General features: G+C 36.7%; 1 protein-coding gene across 4 annotated transcripts; it reads left to right on the top strand.

Annotated features, from left to right (window-relative positions):
• Positions 1-904: 904 nt before the first annotated feature.
• LOC149819877 (dolichyl-diphosphooligosaccharide--protein glycosyltransferase subunit 2-like) lies at positions 905-22931 on the top strand. Of its 4 annotated transcripts, XR_016426472.1 has the most exons (7): positions 905-1041; positions 1141-1285; positions 17090-17144; positions 20049-20129; positions 20208-20302; positions 21362-21481; positions 22655-22931. XR_016426472.1 is itself a non-coding variant. In XM_089982619.1 (6 exons), exons 3-6 carry the CDS (start codon positions 17142-17144, stop codon positions 22769-22771), a joined length of 321 nt encoding a protein of 106 aa, XP_089838745.1. In that variant the 5' UTR covers positions 905-1041; positions 1141-1285; positions 17090-17141; the 3' UTR covers positions 22772-22931. The 4 variants fall into 4 exon arrangements, 2 of the variants coding, with proteins under 2 accessions (XP_089838745.1, XP_089838746.1); XR_016426471.1 differs by having other exon boundaries at positions 20208-21481; XM_089982619.1 differs by lacking the exon at positions 20208-20302.
• The last annotated feature ends 1954 nt before the right edge of the window (positions 22932-24885 follow it).

Here is a 24885-nt window from a genome sequence, read left to right as displayed (position 1 = left end):
TACCTACCGTCATTGTGCCAGCAGCGTAAAACTCCGTGACTAGGACCTTGCCCCCGGTTTATGCTACGTGTTGGCTTGCGCAGACAGGCGACACTCATGAGAACCGAACCTTGACTGCCGCCCCACCCCACTACGCCAACCCCCCTTGGGGCGCTGCCGGAGTACCTACTCTCACATACTAGAAATCATAGTTGTATGTTGTATCTTCTCAATTAAACTTTATTGATTATGATTATGATTATGATTTAAGAAGATGACCTTTTTCTTTTTCACTCGACCCTAGTATTATCCTATTTGAATTCATGCAATCTTCAATGATTTTGGTTCTAATCTAGATCATACTTGTACTTTTACTTAACATTTGAATTCAGGTTCTAATCAAATTATGATCCAGCCCGTATCTGACCCACCCTCGGACCATCCCGAATCCTACTTGACTTTCACCATTTAGTGGGGATGTAAATGGGTCAGACGGGTCAGATCCAGGAAATACCAAGTCCGGCCTAATCAGACCTGACCTAATCAGAGTCACATTCACATTCACATTCACAGTCGGATGGGATTGGCTAAAACCAAATCTGAATCCAACTGACTTAAAATCTGACATTTAGATGCCTTCGGATTCGGATCTTAGTCAGACTCAGATTCAATTTCTGATACAAAATCCAATACGAAGGCCGGATCTGATTATTAATGGGATCCTACTTCGGCTACTGGATCTCACTAATCTGATTCGGATTCGTGTTGGATGTGGGTTAACATCCATGATCCGACCAGGTTTAGAGTTTAGGACAGCACGAACTTATATTCCGATATTACCCTTGAACGGAGAGCCACCTCTTTGTGAATATTTGAGAATATGAAGGGCAACACTGTCATTTCTCCTGACTAAAAAAACCCCTCAGTAAATTTTCCCCATCGTCGTCGTCGTCCTTTCCCCCGTAGTCAGCAAAATCCCTCTTGGACGAGGGAAAGAAAAACCCTAAAGAGATCTCACGCTCGGGATCGAGGAACGGAATTACAGATTTCCTCCTCCTTCAGGTACGCTTCTTCTCTCTCTTCTCTCTCAATTGTTCTTTGGTTTGGATTTTCTGCTGCTCAGAAGCGATCGATTAGCAGGAATGACCAGAAATTTTGCAGGAATGGCCAGAAATTTAGGCCTTCTGGTTCTCGTAATCTCCGTATGGGTCTGCGATGAAGCTACCGTGTTCCATGCAGTGACGGATCGCCACCGATCTGCGGCGTTGGAGTTGTTTGTGCCGTCCGATGATGGATCTTTCGGCAGGTTAGCTTGATCAACCCTGATTTTGCTTCGATTGCTTTGTTTCCTGTTGATTTATTGATGAGTCCTACTTTTCTCCATTGATCTGTCATCAGGGAGGAATTAACTGTCTTTTTTTGAGTTTTTACTGTTGCAAATTCGGTACACGAGTGGTGAATTATGCATTTGGAAATGCAGAAAATTGTGATTGTTCTTTCACATGATGGAAACTTATGCTAAATATTGACGTGAATTGTGTACTGTCGACGCTTCCTAATTTTTCTGCTTCGTGCTTCCAAGGCAAGCTTCGCTGAAATTGAGCTCGATGCGTAACATGCTAAATTTGGAAAGTCTAGATGTCTAATGAAACCAAAGAAAGAAAAAGAAAAGAAGGTATTATGAACTTAGCTTACAAGGCAATAAGAAACAAAGACAAGTACACAAAGTGGAGACCACTAAAGCTATCCAACTCAATCCTCATTCAAGGAAGCAAACTTTGATATACAAAGTTGTTGCATTGGTAGCCTGAGCATTGTCATGTGACACATTGTTAAGCTCACCCTTCATTTTTAGCTTTTAAGCTGAAGTGAGAACCTTAATGAGACAAAACCGATTGTGTAATTCTGGTGCCATGTCTATGGCCTTGCCTGAAGTTTCGGCCTATTAATCTTCTTCTTTCACTTGTTGATGTTCATTCTTACATCTGAACCTTAGGTTTCTTTGGCCAGTTGCCATGGATGATGTTACTTTCTTGGGCCCAAGGGTAGGTCTGGGTTTGAACCTAGGTCTAGGTTAGGTCGGATAGGCTAAAACAGGTTCAGTTTGGGTTTGGACAGAGATTAGTAAAATAATTGGTTCTCCCAATTCACAATAGATAAAATGCTGAAAATTTAGGAGGGGCTTTAGGACATGTTAGGCAAGCTTGGGTAAAAATTTCAGGATTTCAGGATTTGGGATTTGTCATTTGAGAGATAAAATTCTTGGATGTTCTGGGATTTTCTAGGGACATGGTTTTGTTTGGATTCTGACAAATCTTGAGAGATTAATTTATTCTTCTCAGAACACCAATCAGAAAATTATGAAAAATTCAGAGTAGGCTTGGGATAAGTTAGGAAAGGTTTAGTTAAAATTTGGGGTTTAGGGAGATAAAATAAGGGAACACAGAAAATGGGTTTGGGTCTAGACTTAGATTTGGTAAAAACAGGTTACAGTGTTGAATTTATTTCTCATTGGAAATGAGTTTTGATCCGATTTTTAGTGGGTAGACTTAAGGACAAGTAGGCTAATATATGGCTAAATTTGCAGGCCTGGACTAGGTCAGGTTTAGGAGAAACATTAAAGTGAAGTCCGGTCAAATTCTGCAATTTACAACAACTGAATGTTAGACCTGAGGCTGGGTTTAACTGATTTGGGAGTCTAGAGCTGGGCTCAGAGTCAAGTCTTGGGTTCTAGATGACTTCCCAAAGGTTTGAAGGGTTGGTTAGAGGTGTCCAAGGCTGGGAGATGGTCCAGAGAAGTCGGTTTAGCTAATGCAGGCTGATTTCATCGAGCACTTTAGCATGTTAGATATTGCATGAAGCATTTGACGACATCACTTTGGGTATATGTTTGCTTGATAAAAGTCAAAGTCTCATCCACTCTTTCAAATTCCAAGATGTTCTCACATGGCTTCTCACACATGATTTCCATGAAGAGCGAGCACTTTAGCGTGACCTACTTCCCATGCTTTATAGCTATTTTTGTAATCCAAGAGAGTTTTATCTCTCATTTCCTTTGAGGGTCTCTTCTTTCGATGTTCCATCTTCTTCCACCACAACTTTGGCAAGAGTAGGTTGAGGTTATAAAGTGTAACCATCAATCAAATGCCACAATTCTTTCCCTACTAATATTCTTTTCACCGCAATGACCCATATGTTGTAGTTGGTCTCATCGAATTTGATGAAAACTGTTTCAACTTCTTTGTCGGTCATGGCGAAAAAAAAAGAGAAAGATAGAAAAGAAGAGGGAGAAGAGAAAAAGATGAAGATGGTTGATGACACACTTCCCAAAGCAACAAACAAACACTCCCACGATCTTCACGGTCCGCTACGTTATCTTCAAATACAAAGAGCAATCAAGGAGCACAAATGCTCCGATACCATGTAATGAAAGAACAAAAAATACAAATAGATGCCACTTATGGGCTTACGAGAACACAATGACCACGCATGGGTCAATACAAAACTCATACACATGAGCCATTTATGGGGTAATCACAAGTAAAACTAATGAATATTATTGAGAGATTGGGTACTTGAGAAAGCAATACCCATCTAAGGGGAAGCATCCCTATATATACATAAAGGAGAGCCAATATGGCTGTTGGGAGCATCCGAACAGCTATATTTGGGCAATGACAATATTGACCATTACAAAAATAAGAATTTACAAAACAAAAAAAGAAAAAAGAAAAAAATATACAAAGACACTAGTGCCCCTAGTGGGCACAACCTATACAGTGAAAAAACTGAAATACCCCTATTGTGTTACCTATTACAATGATATGAATATATGTATCATATATATATTTATATGTATATACTATGTATGTATATACATATATGGTCATATACTCTCTCTCTCTCTCTCTCTCTCTCTCTATATATATATATATATATATATATATATATATATATATATATATATATATATATATATACAACTTAACAATGAGTGCATTACATCATTGTGATACGTGAGAGATTGTTGATTGGTCAGTTGATAAGAATATGGTTGGTTGCAAATGGGTGTACAAAATCATTCATAAGGCAGATGGAAGCATAAAAAAGGTAAAAAACACACCTTGTTGTCAAGGGTTACACTCAAGACTGCGGTCTTGATTATGATGAGACCTTCAACCCAATGATTAAATGGGTACCATCAGACTGGTGCTCTCTTTAGCAAGATGCACAATTGGCAGCTATATCAGATGGACGCCAAGAATAACACCTTGTTGTCAAGGGTTACACTCAAGACTGCGGTCTTGATTATGATGAGACCTTCAACCCAATGATTAAATGGGTACCATCAGACTGGTGCTCTCTTTAGCAAGATGCACAATTGGCAGCTATATTGGATGGACGCCAAGAATACGTTTTTGCATGGAGACCTCAAAGAAGAGGTATATATGGAGTATCCACCCAGGTATACAACAAGAGATCCTCATAGAAAGATGTGCAAGTTGAAAAGGTCCTTATATGACCTAAAACAAGCATCAAGGGCATGGTTCCAGAGATTTTCTGATGAGATACGCGCATATGGGTTCCAACGAAGTCAGGTAGACTATTCACTATTTACTAGTGTTGATAGTCATGACATTACCATTTTGTTAATATATGTGGATGATATTGTTATTACTGGAACATCCCTTGATCACATAAATCAATTGGAAGATTATTTGCAGAAAAAGTTCCAGGAAGGATTTGGGAGCCTTGAAATATTTCCTTGGGGTAAAGTAGATCGTAATAAAGAAAGAATGCGTCTGTCTCAGCAGAAATATGCTATTGATCTGCTTAAAAGAAGTGGAATGAAGGATTGCAAGCCTGTGTCTACACCTGTTCCCGTTGATCAGAGATTGAAAATTGATGAAGGAGAGCCATGTAAAGATTCAAGGGCATATAAAAGCATCATAGAGGCTCTTCAGTATTTAACGTATACTCGCCCAAACATTTCATATGCAGTTAATAAGGTGTTTCAATACATGCTTGACCCCAGAGAAGGACACATGAAGGCAGTGAAGTGTATTTTGAGATATATCAGTCACTTTGAATGATGACTTGAAATATGAAAGGGAATCCCTTAATTATTGTGGGTTTAATGATATTGAGTGGGTAGGTGACCCTGACATGAGAAGGTCTATATCTGGATATTGTATATTTCTTGGGAAGAATCTGATATCATGGAGCAATAAGAAGTAAAGAACAATCTCCAGGTCTATTACAGAGGCTGAATATCGGCCCATGGCATCATTAGCAGCAGAGGTTACTTGGATCAGACATTTGCTTGTTATTTTGCGACAAAGTATAGGAAGATCTATAATATACTTTGATAATCAAAGCGCAATCAGAATTTTCATGAATCCTGTTCAACATGGGAAAACAAAACTTATTCAAATTGATCAAATATTTTATAAGAGAAAGGATAGAAAATCAAGAGATAGAGGCACGTTTTTTTGGCTCAGAAAATCAGGTGGCTGATATATTTACCAAAGGTCTTTCAAGGGCACAATTTTGGTTTCTTAAAGGCAAGCTGTCCATGATTAAAAGGACGTGCAACTTGAGGAAGGCTGTTAGGAATGATGTGTATTTATGTACTTGTATTTTCCATTGTACTTAAGGGTATATTGGGTATTTTCTGTATTTTATGTTCATCTGTCATACTGTATTGTTTATTAGGGTAGACTGATCATTTGTCTAACTCTAATGTACGGCCTTTTATTACTAATTGAATGAGAACAACCTGTAAAGAAGCGGCTTTGAATATATTAGGTTCAATAATGAACCAATACACATGCACATGAAGTGCGAATATACCCACTAATGTACTTGCATTCTTACTGAAGACTCTTGAAGCCTTGCTATTCTTTCTCTTGTATTTTTCAATCTTTTCGTTCCCCACACAAAGTTTGAGGGGGGGTGTTAAAATGTATCATTCAACCTTTGTAATCTCATATATATTTTATATATATAAAGGAAGATACGTATGCATATATTTCCCATCTCGGTCGCCAAAACTGTGATCATCGCAAAATTTTTCCTCTCTTTATGGTTTCTCTCTCTTCCTTCTCTTTTCCTTTTCTAACCTCTATTCTCCTCCTTTTTGAAGGGAGAAGGATAAAAGAAAGAAAAGAAAGAGAGAAGAGAAAAGAAAGAAAGAAAGAGAGAGAAGAGGAACTATTTTGCGGGTTTTCACTTGACCTTTATTTGAAAATATTTAGAAAATAACTCGCCTCCGTTTTGAAAATTTGCGAAAAAAATGGAGAGGCGGGATTCGCTCGTCGGTACGAGGTTCGACCGTTCCTGACGCCTTTACCAGGGGTAATCGAACCAAGGATCGAATCTATGCCTTCTGCTTTGCCTAAATATAACCTAAGAATTTATTCTAAAGATCTAAATGCACAAAGAATCATGCTTGTGCGATGCAATGATGAATGCTCTTTCGAAAATTGATTTAGAAATTTCCAAGTATTCTGAGATGAACTTGGCAAAGGAGTGAAGAAATGATTTAATCTAATTTAGAACTTTGAGATAGATCAGAGGAGTTCTAAGTTTTTTAAGTAAATCAGGCTTGAAAGGATAAGTGGGAAAGGATTACTTGAAGCTTTGAAATGAAAGGAAATAAAGTTTCAAAGTCAACAAAATGGACTTTGAATTTGAATTTGAATTTTAGGAAAGGAAATGAATACTTGAGATGGAATTGAATTTGGATTTTTAAGTTTGGAATGGATCTGAGATAATCAAATGGTTTTTAAGAATAGAAATGGATTTAAGGAGTTTTGGATGAGATCTGAAAGTGGAATTGGATTTGAAATCTAGATTTGAGAATGGAATTGGATCTAAAAATGGATTTAAGATCTGAGATCCGAGATAAAATTGGGTTCTGGATCCTAAGATAGATTTAGATCTGAAGTCTGAGACCCAAATGTAGAGTTGGATTCTGGATCCTAACATGGATTTGGATCTGAAGTCTGAGATCCAAAGTAGAATTGGATTCTGGATCCTAACATGGATTTGGATCTGAAGTCTGAGATCCAAAGTGAAATTGGATTTTGGATCCTAAAGGGGATTTGGATCTAAAGTCTAAGATCCGATGTAGAGTTGGACTCTGGACCCTAAGATAGATTGTGGATCTGAAGTCTGAGATCCAATGTAGACTTGGGTTCTGGATCCTAAGATGGAATTGGATCTGTAATCTAAGATCCAAAGTGAAATTGGGTCCTGGATCCTAAAGGAAATTTTGGATCTGAAGTCTGAGATCCAAGGTGAAATTTAGATTCTGGATCCTAGAATGGATTTTGGGTTTTTGAAAGTCCAAATGAGACTTTTGAAAATGGATCTGGGTTTTGAAAACCCAGATTGAATTTAAAATTCAGGAAGGGTCAAGCTTTTGAGATTCATAATCAATCTCAAACGTTGATTTTTGAATTTTGAAAATAAGCTTGGTTTTGAGTTTGAAGATGAATCAGAAGTTTCAAAGTTAATTTAAACTTTGAATTTTCATTTAGATTTTGGAATTCTGGATATATAAGTGAATTCCAAAGTCAATTTGGACTTTGAATTTGAAGTTAGAATTTGAATTTTGGATATAAGCTGATTCTGAAGTTTCAAAGTCAAATGGGACCTTGAAATTGAATTCTTGAATCCTTTTGAGAAATAGAGTTGAATTTTGAATTTATGAATAAGATTTGATATGAGAAATAAAGGAAAGAATCACTTGAATTTATGAAAAAGAATTTTAAAAATATGATGCAATTCTATCTTAAATGATGAATGAATTTAAATTTTTGAAATTGGATTTTGAATAGCTATTCCATTCTTTAAATGAAGTAAAATAAGATTGAAGATATAATACATCATTGACTATGGTCATTGAATGTATTATATAATAATCTATATTTAAATTCAGGTGAAGAATGAAACACATTTGGTGCTTTTATAGAATTTAAAATGAAATTAACTCTCAATATACCCTGACTATGACCATTGGTATATATTTTGAATTAATTTTAAGTTAAATTCTCATAAAAGAAGAAAATATTTAAGGAAAATATGATGAATTTTGAGAACGGATCCAGTGTGGATCCAGTGTTATTTCGTAAAAGATAAAAATCCTAAGTTTTGTCCACACCCTGACTATGGTCATTGATGTGGATCATCAACTTAGGATCAATTACCTCTTACGAAAATGGTGCACGTGCCATTCGTGTTTCACCATTGTGAGAATTTGAGAAATAAAGGAAAAAAATGCATGAAAACAAGCAATTCATAATGTTTATAATGCTCATCCATTCTATCTAGAACTGAAAAATGTAGAATTCTTATTAATCTAGTTATTACTATCTTGAAAAATGATAACATCCTAATCTAAGAAGAAAGGACAATATTTTCCATATATCCCTGCAAAATAAGATTAGCATAGAGTAGAAAAAAATGTGAAATGTAAAATACCAAAGAAATTAAGAGGTTACCAGAAATATCTAAGAAGATGCCAATATGCTAATAAGGAGAAACTGTATGAAAATGCGTGTGCATTTAGTGAGTGTTGTAATAAGTGGTGCCAATGAATGAGTGGGTTGAAAGTAAAAATATCAATTAAGATGTGGTGATGTGAAACAGGGTTTAATATGGGGACGGTTAGCAGGTAAGTGCAACAGGGCTGTGGATGAAGGGGCGATTGCAATAGTGGGGCTGTTGGAATAGTGATAGAGAAGTGGCAGCATGGGTATACGTGTATTATGAAGTATGAGTATTGGGGAGTGCAGAAATAGGATGACCAAAGGTGGCAGCACAGGGTATATCGAGAATGGATTCCGTGCTGCCATGGATGGAAGGTATACAGGATATACATCAGCACAGCTGCTGTTTAAGATAATGTAACAGCGGAAGGAAGTGAACCTGCAGGTGGACATATGGCTGTGAGAGGTATTGTTGTGGAATGATGAAATATATAGGGCAAAACAGGTGCAGGCAACTTCCTATCATAACAAAAAAAAAAAAAAATATCTTGAGGGCTATCTGCAGAACGCGAGGGATGATACAAAATGGTGTATTGCACTGATATAAAAGTGTAAGACTTGGTAAGTCTTTGCCTAATAATATGCAGCAATAAGGAAGAACTTAATGGGGTGGGGTATGATAGCATTAGGTGTAAATGTGGATGCTCCGTGAGACAGGAATACAAGTGTATTATGCTGGGATTCAAATGGGTTTAACTAACTTAGTGAAATGAAAAGAGGTAGAAGATGAAAGCATGGTAGGGTGGAGAATGTACAGTGAGAAGGAACCGACCCACTGTGTTGATATCTTTGACAGCAGAGGGTATAGTGCACAAGTAAATGGATGGCAATATGCTGTTGTAGGTGGTTCACAGCAGCTGGAGGTGGGTGTTGGGTAGTATAACTGTAGCAAAGTAAGGCAATTTACAGCAAGGTGCTGTAGATACAAGGTTGGGGAACGGTGATATGGTGGAAGAGGCTCTAGAGTGCCAGCCCATGGTAGTTACAAGTGGATGGATCAGTATGATACATAGAGACAGTCGGTGTATTGTAACAAAATATACAATATGTGGTTGAAAGGGGTGGTATGTGCTATAGTGCCATAGTATTAATGAAGGGAAGATGTTATCTCAACAGGTTAAATGAAATGGAGGCTGAAAACAGGTAAAGTATACAGGGTATGAGGGTGGGGGTAACATTGCAGGAGGTTTGCTGCAGTACGAGTTGATACTGATGATGAAAGTGCAGATAACATTATGGATGGTAACAGCAAGGTATTGTTGGACAGGCACAACATGAAGTGTGGAGAAGGTGTTGGCTCCTGGAAGACAAGATATTGAATGGAAGGTAATGTTGTAAGTAATGTGAGAGGGTTGTAAGCGTTGGTGAAGGAAATGCAGGAAGGTAAATGAGAGAATGATGGAAATGGATAGTGGGTGTGTGAGAGATGGGTAACTCGACCAGGTGGCTAAGTCACAATATCAACATTATATATATATATATATATATATATATATATATATATATATATATATATATATATTCGGAACCTAGAACACTTGGAAGAAAATGTATTTCCAAGAGTCAAAAGAGTCATGGATGAATCAGCTACAGGCACTGGAAAGCCCATGTAATCCTACTCACGATCTTATATGCCATCATCTGAGTTAATAAACCTAGCATATATATTCTTGACAAAATCTGGTGAAACCTGGGAATCCTAATTGAACACAAGGGCTTAAAACGTAATGGTATGACCATAAACTCATGCTAGAGTGTGGCCCTGGGATACATACCATTTATTACAAGCTTCAATATCCTTCTAAACATCATCGTGCTGTCAACTTATCATTAACAATGGTTAGCTTTGATTTGAGAACACCTCTGCTGGAAGAAAATTTTACCAACAACTGGAACATGCCTGGCCGTGGAATCAGAACATATTTTTATCTTTATGCTGATATAATACTAAAAGCCACAGACAAGTGGCAGCTAAGCTCAGCTGAGAACCTAATGATGGCCTGTAGAGGAATGAAGAAATGTTGAATCTGAGATATCAAATCTCTGATTTTTGTGTTTTTTTTTTTTTTAGTGTAGCAACATCAGGAGCAGCCGTAACTACTACAGCCACTGTTTTAACAGCTGTAACAGCATTTGCTACTGCAACAACTGCAGAAGCCAACTTTAACACCATCTTAGTAATGAGCCCAGCATTCTTTTTTTTTTTACATAGTAAACTTACCCCATATTCCCAGCTGTGCTTAGCAGGGGCTGGGCAGTGAGGAAGAACTATGCTGGACGTCAGGGTTGAAGTACAATGCTAGTGGAAAAGGGGATTTTCCTTTAGCAGTGTTTATGTCACCAGGTTCAATATGTTGATTTCAGATCCTGGGAAAACTTGGATGGAGACCCACAGAGGATTTCAGCATAGATCCGCGCAAGCTCACCCTTGGTATGAAACATTAGAAATAAAATCAGCATCCTGGGCGTATGCTGAGCTCGCCATTGTAATACATGGAACACCCCTACATGATGACTCGCAGATAACTGAATGACACCACTTCTTATATTCAATTCACAGATTTTGGTCATTGTTACCTAATGACTATCGATATGACAAAGGGGCATTCACAACCATCGTTCCAAGGAGAACACTCCAAGGAAAGAAGAGAAAAAAAAAATCTATAGATACAGAAACCTTGATCAATCTTTTATTGAGTATGATGGTACAGAGGTCTTGCGTACTACTATTAGCAACGCAGAACAAAGTGCAAACAATACAATAAAATTCATAAAATGTATAACAAAACCCAAAGTGTATCAACTACAGACTGTATATGGAGTAGCCATGATGCAATCTAATGCTATTATAATTTACAAAACTGGTGATCTGATGGAAGCGATGGGGATTTTTGCACTAATGATGGCATGACTTATGTCAAAAACCAGTATATATTTAATAAGCTCAAAATTTGAAAACATGCACACAGAATAAGATCATGTGAGGATGGAAATACTTACACGATGATGGATCATGAGCAGGGGATAACGAAATGCATGAGAATATTCTGTACCAATACTGGCTTCTGATTTCTCTGTTTACAGATGAAGATTTAACACCCACCAGAAAGCGATCGATAGGAATGGTGTTGGTCAGCTTGATGATACAAATAAACTTACTAGGGCAACCCGAAATCCAAATAAAACAATGTAATAGACTAAGTGAGAGAAAATACCACAACACACAATGAAGCAAAGGATAATTAAATGGGGAAATCTAATAGACCATGAAATGTAAAGACGAAGGGCAAAGGTATTCCATAGAATATTTAAACAAAAAGGCAGAAGGAAAAACATCGAATAAAGATCAAACAAAAGTAAAAGAAATGACTCAAAACAGATTAGCAGAGGGGAATGTGAACAAAGATGGATTCAAATAAGATACAAGAGACCATCAGATTATTAAATACTCATTTAGATTCATGTAAAAATGAAGAAAACCAGGATAAGTTGCAAACAAAAGAAAATAACGAGAGGGAGAACAAAACAAAGCAAAGTAACAATGTTGGAACGCAATGATCCTGGTGATGTCGCCATGGATGGGTCGATCCTGCTATCTTGCAGGTCGATTCTATCCATTTGGCTTTTACAGTCGGAGAAGAGAAATAAAAAAAAAAAACTAAAGAAATCATAATGGAGAAATGCTGAAGGTAAAAGGAATAGAAGAAAGGGGACAATGGTTACTTACCTGTAGATACCTTCGGTTTTTTTTTTTTAGTTGCATACGTATCTTCCTTTATATATATAAAATATATATGAGATTACAAAGGTTGAATGATACATTTTAACACCCCCCCTCAAACTTTACGTGGGGAACGAAAAGATTGAAAAATACAAGAGAAAGAATAGCAAGGCTTCAAGAGTCTTCAGTAAGAATGCAAATGTCTTCCTCCAAAAGTCTTTCTTGGTGAGCACCTTCCATGATCTATCCAAGGTACTCATTTCTATCTTCAAGATCCTGTGGAACAAACCAAGAAAAGGTCCAAGTAAAAGATATCTTTGCACTTTAATCAAGTGAAATATTTCACATAAGATGAATTAATCAAAAAAATCATATCATATGATTCATCAAAAGTAATGGTGCAAAAAGATATTCTATGCATACAAGATTTTGATAGAACAAGATAATTACTTATGTATGCAAGATGATTTTAGAAAACCAATTTTCATAATCATATACCATGTTTAAAGAGTGCATAATGCATTCATGAGGTCCAATATTGGACAAACCTAACCTCATAATGAGGACTAACACAATGGTCCACTAAGGGACACCACAAGAAGCCTACGAAGAGGCATAAGTTATATAAACTTTATTGAATGAGGGCTTAAAAGACCAAAATGAGCATATGCATATACTATCATGAAATGAATCAACACTTAAAAGAAACATTAATGAACATGCTCCAAACATATAGAAAGACAAGGGTTATTGATTTTAGCAATTCCTTTGAAAGCGATTTCAAGAGGGAAATGCTTCAAGAGCATAAAAAGAGTGTATGAAGCACAAGATTTCAAAAAGATTTTAAATCCATTTAAGTGGCAAAATAATGAGTGTTATTTGAGTAGAGAACCTCACACTTTTAGGAAAATCTCACTCAAATGACAAAAAAACTCATTTTGCATATCAAAAAGTGGCCAAAAAACCATAAGCACTTAATATATAGATTAAATGCCAAAATATCGATTTGATTTTAAAAATTGCATATCAAAGATATGATTCACTTGTATCTAAAAGAAAGCAAAAAATGAATGTAACTTCATAACTTTCAACAATAGTTCATTCACTACAAGCAATTACCTCATTAGTCCTCCAAAACCCATAAATCAAATGTATAAGCTACTAGATCATGAATATAAATATAATGTCATTAAAGGCCAAATGACACACACAAAAGTGTTCCAAAGAACCTCTTGTCTACATGTAATAATACTTGAAATGAGTGCATCAACGATAAGAACAAGAGAATACACGCCAACATGGACCAAAAGCATCTCTTGTCTACGTAAAAATATACTCAAGACCAAGTATGTTCAACTACTAGAACAAGAGTATCAAGCCAACCATGGGCTAAAAACACAATACATCTCTTGTCTACATAAAATAACACTTGAATTGAGTGAAAGAAGCCAACCATGGGCATACATCTCAGCGACTAGAACAAGGACACAAATGCCAACATGGACTAAAGATCACACACCATGGTGTGAATCAACGTGCCTTGTCTACATATAATAACACTCAAGACAAGTGTGTTCAACTACTATACCAAGAGAAAGAAAGCCAACAAAGGGCTACCAACACACGAAGGTGTAATAAAATTCTTGTCTACATATGATGACACTTTAGATAAGAGTTATAAAAGGAGAAGACCTTTGAGGCAATAAAACTTGTAATGACAAACATATATATAAAAAAAAACCTTGAATCAATATGACAATATTCTTTAAAAAGAATACCCATAACAGTAACATTTTGGAGAAATATATATGTGAACATAATACGCACACCAAGAACACTTGGAACACTTGTGCACAAAAGCACAAAACACGAAATCACAAATGTGCAAATAACACTCATAAGATACATAAATAAAAAAGGTTGGGCAATAATCCCCAAAACCTTGATTTTAATATACCTTAAAACATTTAAGGTTCCAAACACCATATATCCATCACATTTATATATAAATAAGAGCATTCATAAGATCAATGGCCAAGATCAAACGAGTGACACACTCATAATTAGAGATCATATACCAAATCATTCTAGAGTCCCAAGGTGCCCATAACTCACCTCAACAACCATCTATAATATGGCAAGTGGACAATCTAAAATGACATAACCCAAGGTGCCCATAACTCACCTCAACAATTATCTCTAATATAACAATAAGGCCATAAAAAAAGGATTGATGCATTATATAACTTGTGATGGATTGAAGATAAATGCCATAAAAGGGCAATGAACTCTTAGAGAAAACATTTTCCAAATATGTGATTTTACAAAGAGGGCAAAGGTCCAACATAGTTAATCACAACAATATGCCTTATAATAATAATGTTGCATATATACGAAATTATGTTCAATCATGATCATTATCAAAAGACTTAATAAACACAACATGGAATATTTAAGCAATGTCGTGTGAGAAATGATTTAGAATAATCCAAGAAACAAATCAAGCCTTTATAATTTGCAATTATATGCATACCAAGATGTAGAATGACAATAATCTTAAATGTGCAAATTTAGGACAACATGTACCAAGATATTGCGGAAGCATTTATAATAATAAAAGAAACAATCTTACAAGTCCACTAAGGGATAAAAACAAACACAAACCCTAAAGAAGGCAATAAAAATATCTCTTTATTGAAAAGAAAGTACCATGTGAAAATGTCTATGAATAGACAATACGCATACAAGCATAAATATTTTATAAAAGAAGTGTACAAAACACTCTCACAACACTTGAACAAAATACGCAAAAAGCGTAATAATAGCAAACATGCAATAATGCATGTATTTCATAAAAGAAGCAAATGCTTGAGACTCTCAAGCTTTCAGAAAAATGGTAATATTTAAAAAGTCTCATAAAAAACCAATATTAAAAAGAAGATTATAACAATCATGAAGTCTTCTTAAAGAGTATATACTCATAAGAAGATTTACAAGGATCAAAAAGCCTCTCAAAGAGAGATCCAACAAAATTCTCAAAAGAGGGTACATACGAAAGGAATAGAGAAAACTTTATTAAAGTGGAGAAAATCTCAAAGAGAATACTAGGATTGTGTTATGACATAAATCTATAAACAAAAAATCATAATATTATATGACTTAATAGATTATAACCAACTCCTAATGTATGCAACATTAATGAAGACCATAAATCTTATAATAAAACATATTCTTGAAATTGAATTGAAAATGAAAAGAGAATAATCATATTTCATGAGATCATTTTTAAAACTTAATTCAACCGATATTATAAAAATGCCTTCTTAATCAAACATTGTTCGTATGAAAAAGAACTCATTAGGTAGGAAAATAAAACATCATTTTTCAAAAACACATGTTATTATAAAAAAAACTCATATAGGACATTTTAGAGGGTAAATGCATACTTTTAATATGAAATAATTATGATGAGAGTATGTGAGCAATGCTACATAACTCACAAACATTTTACTTTTAACATAACTTTCTTAAAAAAAAACTTATTTTTCAAGAAAAGACGTACGTTCAATGGAATGTTAAGAATCCAAACTCATAATGACAAGGAGAACACATATGCAAAAATATATCCAATTCTTTATAATGCACAATACTTAAAAATATAATGCATACCAAATAATTTTAATAAGCAAAAGAGAGAAACGAGAACTTCACCATTCTTCTTTAAAGTTTCTTGAATAGCACGCTTCCCAATGCAACAAAGAGCAACTTGATCCCAACCTTGCTTTGATACCATGTAAAGAAGCGGCTTTGAATATATTAGGTTCAATAATGAACCGATACACATGCACATGAAGTGCGAATATACCCACTAAAGGGGAAAACACAAGCACATAATGTGCTAACACATAAACCCACAAAGGGGCAAAAATGCCTATAAGGCATAAGTTGATATTATTGAAGAAAATAAGGGTGTAACACCCATTACATGGAGCAAAAGCTCCTCCAAGAAGTGAAGAATACAAGGGGGAAAAGCCCCTATTTATAAGCCAAGAGAGGAGCCACATAGGGGGCTCCCAAAGGAGTCGTTGGGGAGCCTCCCTAGGTGGCGCAAACCACAAAAAATGAAAAAGAAAAAAGGAAAAAGAAAAGTGAAATTACAAACACATTCCAAGTGGAATATGCGTAAAAAAGGTGAAATGATTAAACTACCCCTATGCCTAATAATAGAGAAATATATATTTTATATATATAATTAGGAAGATACGTATGCATATATACCATATATGAATATGTATCATCCTTTATATATATAAAATATATATGAGATTACAAAGGTTGAATGATACATTTTAACACAACCTACACAGAATCAACGTGGCATTGTCTGCACTGTCTGCCCTGTTCTTCTCCTTTCTCTCTGTCTACAACATTGAAACTCTGTGAGGGCACAAATTGTTAATTTTTTCATGCTATGACCATCATACAAAATGAATCTTTTCCAAGGGGATTCCATGGTTTTTTTTTAGTGTTTTCATTTTTATGTTCTGATAAACTAGGGAATGCACTTAAATTCGTCATCTGATGACCGTCCTGGTGACACAGGAATTGCTCACTCTTCTATGATTTCAGTACCATCCATTTTGCGTTGTGATAACTCATAAATTATATGAAAGGCATCACTTGTGGAGTTGTTCATTATGGATTCATATTTTTTGGCACTGTCTTCTTTTTTATTTTTTATTGAATATGCTCTCTTTCTCTCTCATGGTTCCTTATGTTCAATATTGTTGTTTTTGATATTAGCTTATCACATGTACATTTCTTTCTCTGTCAGATTGGCAACGTCAAGACTGACATCATAAAGCTTTTTGACAGTCTGGAGAGCTATGGTATAAATCACCAGTCTTATCTATTTTTGACAGCTTTGAGCTTCTTAAGGCATTTGCATTGTTTTAATTTCTTTATTTTTTTCACCTGTATGCACATTCTCTAAATCATTTCTGTAGAAGTTTAATGCTAGACAATGAAGAGTTTGCTACAAATGCGTTATTTGATAGAATGATATAAAATGCATTGATTGTTTCCTCTCATTTCACTAATGTCTTGATGCTTAAAATGGATTGAAATCTGGTATTCACTTCATTATGGTTTTGGTTTTTGAACATTGAACCTATGAAAAGTCAAATTGACTTTGTTCTCTTTATATAAAAAGTATCATGTGGATGTTAGGTCGTTGCAATGAGCAGTTTCCTCTCCACTGGATGTTGTATACTAATTTTCGATAAACCACCTACAGGTGTCATAAAAAAGTTGCAAGAATTGTTTCCTGTTTGAAAATGTGGAATTTTCATGCACTTTTCACATTCTTTTCTGTTAGATATTAGAACTGTATCTGGCGTTACAAAAATTATGGTGAATGAAGAATCATGTAAGCTAGATAAGATCTTATTTGTAGGGCGTAGCTCATCATGACTTTTGATGCATTGATCCCAACAAATATAAGTAGGTGAAAGGTGTGGAATACCTTTTTAATTCTTGAATGGTGGCACTGGAGAATGCAGTTTGACTTTGCCTCTTTCCATTTTATTTGTTCAAATCTTATATATAATGAACCATTTTCTTCTTTGTTGGATGTTGTGGATTGCTATTGGTGAATGCTTACAGGATGCCAGTTAGCGGTTAGAATGCTATTGTTTTCTTGATGTGACACTTGAATTTTATTGATTTTAAATTTGTAATTGTTGACAAAGGAACCAAAGGCCTTATCATCATCTCCTTTGTAATGGAATGGAAAATACATAATAAGGTGCCTCTTATGGGCTTACAAAATTACAAAGAGAGCACAAGCAAAGACCATTTATGGGTCAATACAAATCAGAAGCACAATTGCCTCTTATGGGCTTGGAACACAACATAAAAATATAAGATTTTATATATTAAAATGTGCTTGAGAACAAACATGCATAATAAAGGGAGAGATACCCTTTATATAGACAAGGGAGACCACTTATAGCTTTAGGGATGTTCCCATCAGCTATAAATATAGTTGTTGCGAGCTCCCAACAACTATAATGGTCAATGACTATTAAGCCCTTACAAGGAAAAAAAATAAAAGACAAAAATAAAGAAAATAAAAATAAGAACATACAAAGGATTAAAGTGCCCCTAGTGGACACAATCTATTTACATGGACTGAAAGACCAAAATACCCCTAATGGGTATAACCTATTACAATGATAGAAAAAAAAACAAATATATATATATATATATATATATATATTTATATTTATATGTACAAATCCTAATATATACAATTTAACACTCCCCATCAAGCTTACTGTATAATCACCGAAAGTTTGTCAAGAAATGAAACCGGGGACAAGGAAGTGCCTTGGTGAAGAAGTCAGCTAACTGAGACTCAGATGCCACGTAGGGCAAGATGATAGTCTTGAGATACTCTTTGACTACATTGAGTTGAGCCAAAGTCTCTGGGTTGTGCGCCTTGATTTTATTTATTTATTTACTCATGCATTCATCAACAATAAATGCATTGCAAGCTAGATGCTCTCATGGGTGCTTTACTGAAAGCTCATTTGTATCTTTGATTGCCATTTTCTAGTTTAGCAGTCACTAGATAGATTGCCACATAGATCAGAATGACGAGTGTTCTTGATAATATTTTGTCTTTTGTGAAAATAAGTGGGTTGTGCACTTTTCTTTTCTTTTCTTTTTCCTTATTTTTGTCTTTTCCTTTTCTTCTTTCTCCTCTCACCCTTCCACCTTTTTTTTCTTCCTCTTCTACGTTGTTCTCCTTTTCTTTTTCTTCTTTTTTCCTTCTTTGTCCCCCCCCCCCCCTTTTTTGTTTATTATTTCTTTTCTTCTTCTTGCTCGTCTCGCTCCTCCACTCTCTTCTTCTTTTCTTTTTCTTTTTCCATTATTCTTTTTTCCTTCTGTTTATTTCTGTTCTTCACATGCATCTCTGTGTTTATATATATATATATATATATATATATATATATATATATATATATATATATATATATATGTTTTACACTTAATTACACACTTATACTTCATTCATAGTCACAATCATATGTTTTTTTGCTCCCGCTTAGGCTGACTAGTCCTTTTAGGGGTCTTCTGCCTAGGCCTCAACTAGGACTTTGAGTCTTTAACAACTAAGATCACCACCATGTTTGGAGGTTCAATACAGTAGAAATCACCCATGTTATTTTCTGTAAGGTCCATCTTTGCCCTCCATCTAGGCACAAGCAGGAACATCCACCAACCGGTCTTTCCCTGATTTAACATGGGATGTTTCTTTATGGTCATGAGTCAATAGCAACAGTTGATGTTTGTTGCATGTTCTGTTCTCTGGCTGCAACGAGCTTAAAGCTTGCTGCCAATAAACCTATAGTGTAGCTTGTGGAGATGGTTCAAAGTGGTGATTATGTTGGTACTGCGGAAATTTCTTGAATCTTTGTTCTTGCAAAAACAAAAAAAAAAGGTGTTGCAAAAAATAAGATGCTTTTGGTATGATGTTGGTAGTCAAGTTAAAGTTGTTAAACCACCCAGAAAGTGATGTTAACAATCTTTTCGTGGAAAATTGTGTTATTTAGTTCTAATGTTCTATAGTTCTATTTACATTTTCCTTTTTCAAAATTTTCTTGTAATAATCTTGTCATCTTGTTCTATTTACATTCTAAAAGTGTAGATTTAGGATACTATGTATTTTTTGTTTGTCTTCTGCAAGGGTTTTATCTGACAGCTCTTTTGCTTTTTGTCGCTTGTAGGACTTCCTTGGTCTTGTTGAGAAGTTCTACTCTCTCTCTGGAAAATATAACCTTGAAATTGCAGTTGGTGATTCTGTGATGGTAACCATGGGAATATCTCTTCTAGTTGTATATTGTTGTGTGGGTGAAGGGGATTCACCTGCTTCTTGTTGTATGCAGGAGAATTCATTTTTACAGGCTCTCGGCCATCTGGATTTAGATTTACCTGACCCTCCAGAGAAGGCAACTCCACCTCCTCCTCAGCCTCTGGATGTGTACTTGAGATTTGGCCCTAAATCCAAGATAGAGCACATTTTTAGAACACCAGAGAGGTGTCCTGCAAAGGAGCTTTCTCTTGCATTTTTTGGCTTTCACTTTGTTTCCATTTTTTGGATTCCTAATTGGGGTAATCAAGTTAATACCCCAAGGACTCGTGATAGGATTGCTTTTCTTGTGAAATTTGAGGACTGTCTGGGCAGTTTTTTGTATGATGTTAAGATAATCTCATGATATTGCTGTGGTAATATAACGATTACATGATGATAGCTTCAAACTAGATATTTCGAAATTATTGGAGATAATTTTTTCCCTTTGTGGGTATTTGTGGACCTAATGTACATAATCAACCTTGGATGAGAGTGAGTGTTAAATCATTGATGGATTCAAGTGATATCAGGAGTTTGAGTGACATGAACTTAACAAATCTGGCCAGATGTATCCTATCAGTTGATTCAGATAACTTTTTGTCATTTAGGGTGCGTTTGACAGGGGCTAATGAAAGTCAGCAATGACCGTTTTTACCTTTTTGAGTGGGCCCACTCCTGTGTTTCAAATACAGTAAAAATAGTCGCCACTTTTTGGTGTTTTTGGGGGAAAGAAATCTCTCAAAATGAGGATAAAAAGTTGGATCTCCAGGGTCCAACTTTTTATCCTTCATGTGCTTCAAACACACCCTTATACACACTCCATGGGTCTATATCTGGAGGCCTGGATACCCGTGAGGGTGCGCTAACCTTGGTTTAAGGCTTAAGCTAGCTCCTCCAGCTTGTTGAGTTTGTAGGTGTTGCTGCACCGTTGGTTGCAGTTGGATATGTTTGCAGTGTGTGACGCATCAGTTAGATTTTATGTTTATTATCTGACTAGCTGGTAATTGTCATCCTTAATGCAATACTTTTTTTTTTTATTATCTGAACCAAATGTTTCCTAGATTCATAGTGATTGGATAATTGATGTATGCGCACATGCTTACTCAGACTTCACAACTGCCCATAGTTTTCTGTCTACACAAATATATACCAAATTTATTTCTTTTATTTTTGGTGGCTCTGTTTCAGTTACTTCATGTGGGAATAAACTTGAAGGACTTTCCATCACCATTACCAGCCATATTTGCCATCCTCTTCCATGTTGGTGTTGCAGCTGTTCTGTTGCTGTATCTGCTTTTCTGGATCAAGGTTCTTATTCTCATATACTTGATGATTGGGTACTTTTTTCGAGTTTACTTACAAATTTTCAGCCGATGCTTGGAGATGAGACAAATTGAAAGTGCCCGATATGGCTCTCAATAACTGGGGCAGTCTAAGACTCTGAACAATGATGGTCCATCAGACCATCTCATCCATCGACTGCAAACTGGATGTTTAGTTTTGAAGTGAAACTAGGAGATTGTGCATGAGTAGTAATTCCAGAGACCCAGTCAGTTTAGATGTAGTCTCCAGTGTTCATCCGTCAATTGAGCAGTACAATGTGTTTGCCTATTTGTGCACCAGGCCCAAAGTGTAGTTATTTCGAATTCTTATGTGCCTGTCGTTTGTGTGGGCTGCGGAAACAAAGACTTATGGACATCTGAAGTACTTAATTCATGTTTTCCTTGAATTTAGGTTCTATTTGTGCCTTGGCACAGGTTTAGATGGGGTTTTAATGCTAAAGAGTCTTTTATGCATTCTCCAGGATGCATCTAGATTGGCCCAGAAACTGTAGGACCATGACCATGATTTTTCAGTATCATTTTATGCAATTATATGGTCCTTCAGAGGTTTGGTTGCCTTCATGTAGCTTATTGCTAGGAGATAGGTTGCACTTGTTTCGGAGTTTGTTGGTGACGGTACTCGTACTGACATCCTTCTTGCAGACAGGAAAACACATTCTATTTTTGGTAGTCGGTATGGTTTCTTGTCATGCTTTCTAGCATTTCGTCCATAATGGTAGTGTCCAGGATGTGGATGTCATTTCTCAGGAACTGTTGATCAATGATTCAATGTGTTGAACGAATTGTTGAAGAGTCATCTTTAGTTCTCAGTTCAACTTTTAGGGCTGTTAATCCTATGGATGTCGTAGTGATCTGACATGGGCTGGTTGTATTCAGCCTAGGTTTGGGGCAAGAAAATGCCCTGTTTATTCAATCACATGAGCTAGGTGGTTCCCTGGTCAAGTTTTCATACTGTACCTGGACTTGTTCCATCATATAGGAAAAGATTGTGCGTAGATTGGTTGCATCGGGCACCTTATAACATTGGGTCTAGCTGTAAACCCTGATTTGCCTATACAAAAAATTGGGTTATATTCATTATTTCTTCATATCTGCAGATGTCACTTCTAAATTTGTATGGTTGTGCAATTTGGTGCAGCTTGATCTGTTTACAACATTGAAAGCGCTTGGTTTGTTGGGAGTCTTCTTGGTATTTGTGGGCCACAGGACACTGTCGTACATGGCTTCTACATCTGCGAAACTGAAATCAGCCTGAGTGGTGGAATGATTCCTCAGGAGAGGCTTTCTTGCAACTCAATTTTGTAGTTTTTTTTAATCATAATGTATACCTTTCCTGCCTTGTGGAATAATAGAATATGCTGATGTATTGTAAGAGAACATTATTTATATTTTAGAAGATGGCAGCAACTTTAGCATCTGCTTTGCTTTCGGTGCACCTATGGCCTTATTTATACCATTGGATTATTTCTAATCCAGTGGTTTAGATGAGGTCTAAATTTTGAGGCCTTTCCGTTATTAATGATTTTCAATGAAATAAATGGAGTGGCGGTTTCCAAAGATGAAATTAATGAGTTGCTGATCATGGTTGGCGAGTGCACTTCAAACGTTACACTCTTAGGCCAGCTCCTCAATGACTGGGCAGCCATCCTCGCCCGCCTCAACCATGTCCAGCTTTCTACAACTACTGCACACACACACACACGTTTGTGCTCATACATACACTGTGCCCATCCTAATTTGGATTTCTGGTTTCGCCTCTTGGTTAAACCTACTCGCATTCCTGAGCAATTTGGAGTTTTAGCCCCTCTTTGCATGCCAAACTCTTCGCATGTTTGGTTTCCGTCAACAAAGTACCCACTCAGTTGCAACTCATGAGGCAAGGATATCAACTCGCCAGCACTTGTCACTCGGCAATCCTCTGCTCATCTGTTCGCCCTTTGGCCAGTGTTCAACTGTCTCCTCCTAGATGCCTGGCCGAACCTGCACTTGAGCCCGCACCTGAATCACCCCAATTTGAGATCTCATCCTTGGGTGAGTACCTCTGAGATGTTCAAAACGCTGGGCACTTGTACGGAAGTGGTGGCTCTTCGCCATCTGGTTAGGGATGGCAGTGGATCGGGGAAAATGGGGCTCTGCCCCATCTCGCCCCGTTTGGACCAGGGATGAAGGGCATAAAACGAGGATGGAGGCAAGGATGAATGTTAAAATCAAAACCCGTGCGGGGATGGAGGTGAGGATGGACTTACGCTTTCCCCTGCCTCGTCCCCGATCCCCGTTAATAAAATAACTAAAATGTCTTTAGGGATGGCAGTGGACTGGGGAGAAACGGGGCCCCGTCCTGCCTTGCCCCGTTTGGACCAGGGATAGAGGACATGAAATGGGGATGGAGGTGGGGATGAAAGTTAAAATCAAAACCCATGCGGGGATGGAAGGCAGAATTTTGAGATGGGGCGGGGTGGAGACCTTGTCCCCGCCCCTGCCCCAGTCCACTGCCATCCCTACATCTGGTGGAAAGAACGCAACCATCTTCAGGGACACCGTGGCTCCTATATCCACCATCCAACTCCTATCGTGGAAAGATGTCCTTCAGTCTATTCGCATCAAATGGCTTAATAGCAGGCCTGGCTGCTGTCTCGTATTTCTGAAATGATTTTTTTTCAGCATTTTCTAAGGAATAACATTTTAATTTTCTATCTAAAAAAAAGAGGAGTTGCTCTCTCTCTCTCTCTCGTCCATGTGTAGCTGTAGATGAATTGCGTGAATGGATGATCGGTATGAATGCATGCAGGCAGATATCCATGCTGCACTTTTTCTTACATTTCTAGAGAATCCGCTCTTTTTATCTCTTTTGAAATACATAGCAATATGAAACAATTCCTGCTTGCCTCAACCATCTTTTCCTCAGCTAAAGTCCCCTCAACTATTATATATATAATGCTACTACATTGACTTTAAAAATTATTTTGGACTATACTGGTGGTGGTGGTGGTAATGCTAAAATGATGATAATTTAAGGAAGAAAATAACACTTTTAAGGAATGAAAAATACACAAGTGACAACCTCACTAATTCTCATCTGTAATCTAGATTCCCAAGGGTGTTTTGGTCACACTAGCCAAGGGGTAGGCAGTGGGAGTCCGTGGGGATGAGAAGAAAATGGACAGCTTTGTAGTGATGATAATACTTATAACAACCACCGCGGGGTTGCTCGCGTGGCCAGCAGGGTGGTTGTGAGGGAGCTGAGATGAAGGTACAGGATCAAACCCTGCTGGCGCACAGATGTGTCCGCAGCTTATATAAGTGGGTGACATAAGGCAGGGTGGTTATGGGCTCCACCCGGGGTTTTCCTCACTTGGGCGAGGGTTCCTC

This window comes from Nuphar pumila, chromosome 12 (genome assembly GCF_984573655.1).
Source record: "Nuphar pumila chromosome 12, dmNupPumi1.hap1.1, whole genome shotgun sequence".
NCBI classification, from domain to species: Eukaryota; Viridiplantae; Streptophyta; class Magnoliopsida; order Nymphaeales; family Nymphaeaceae; genus Nuphar; species Nuphar pumila.
This window is presented reverse-complemented; position numbering and strand designations above follow the sequence as displayed.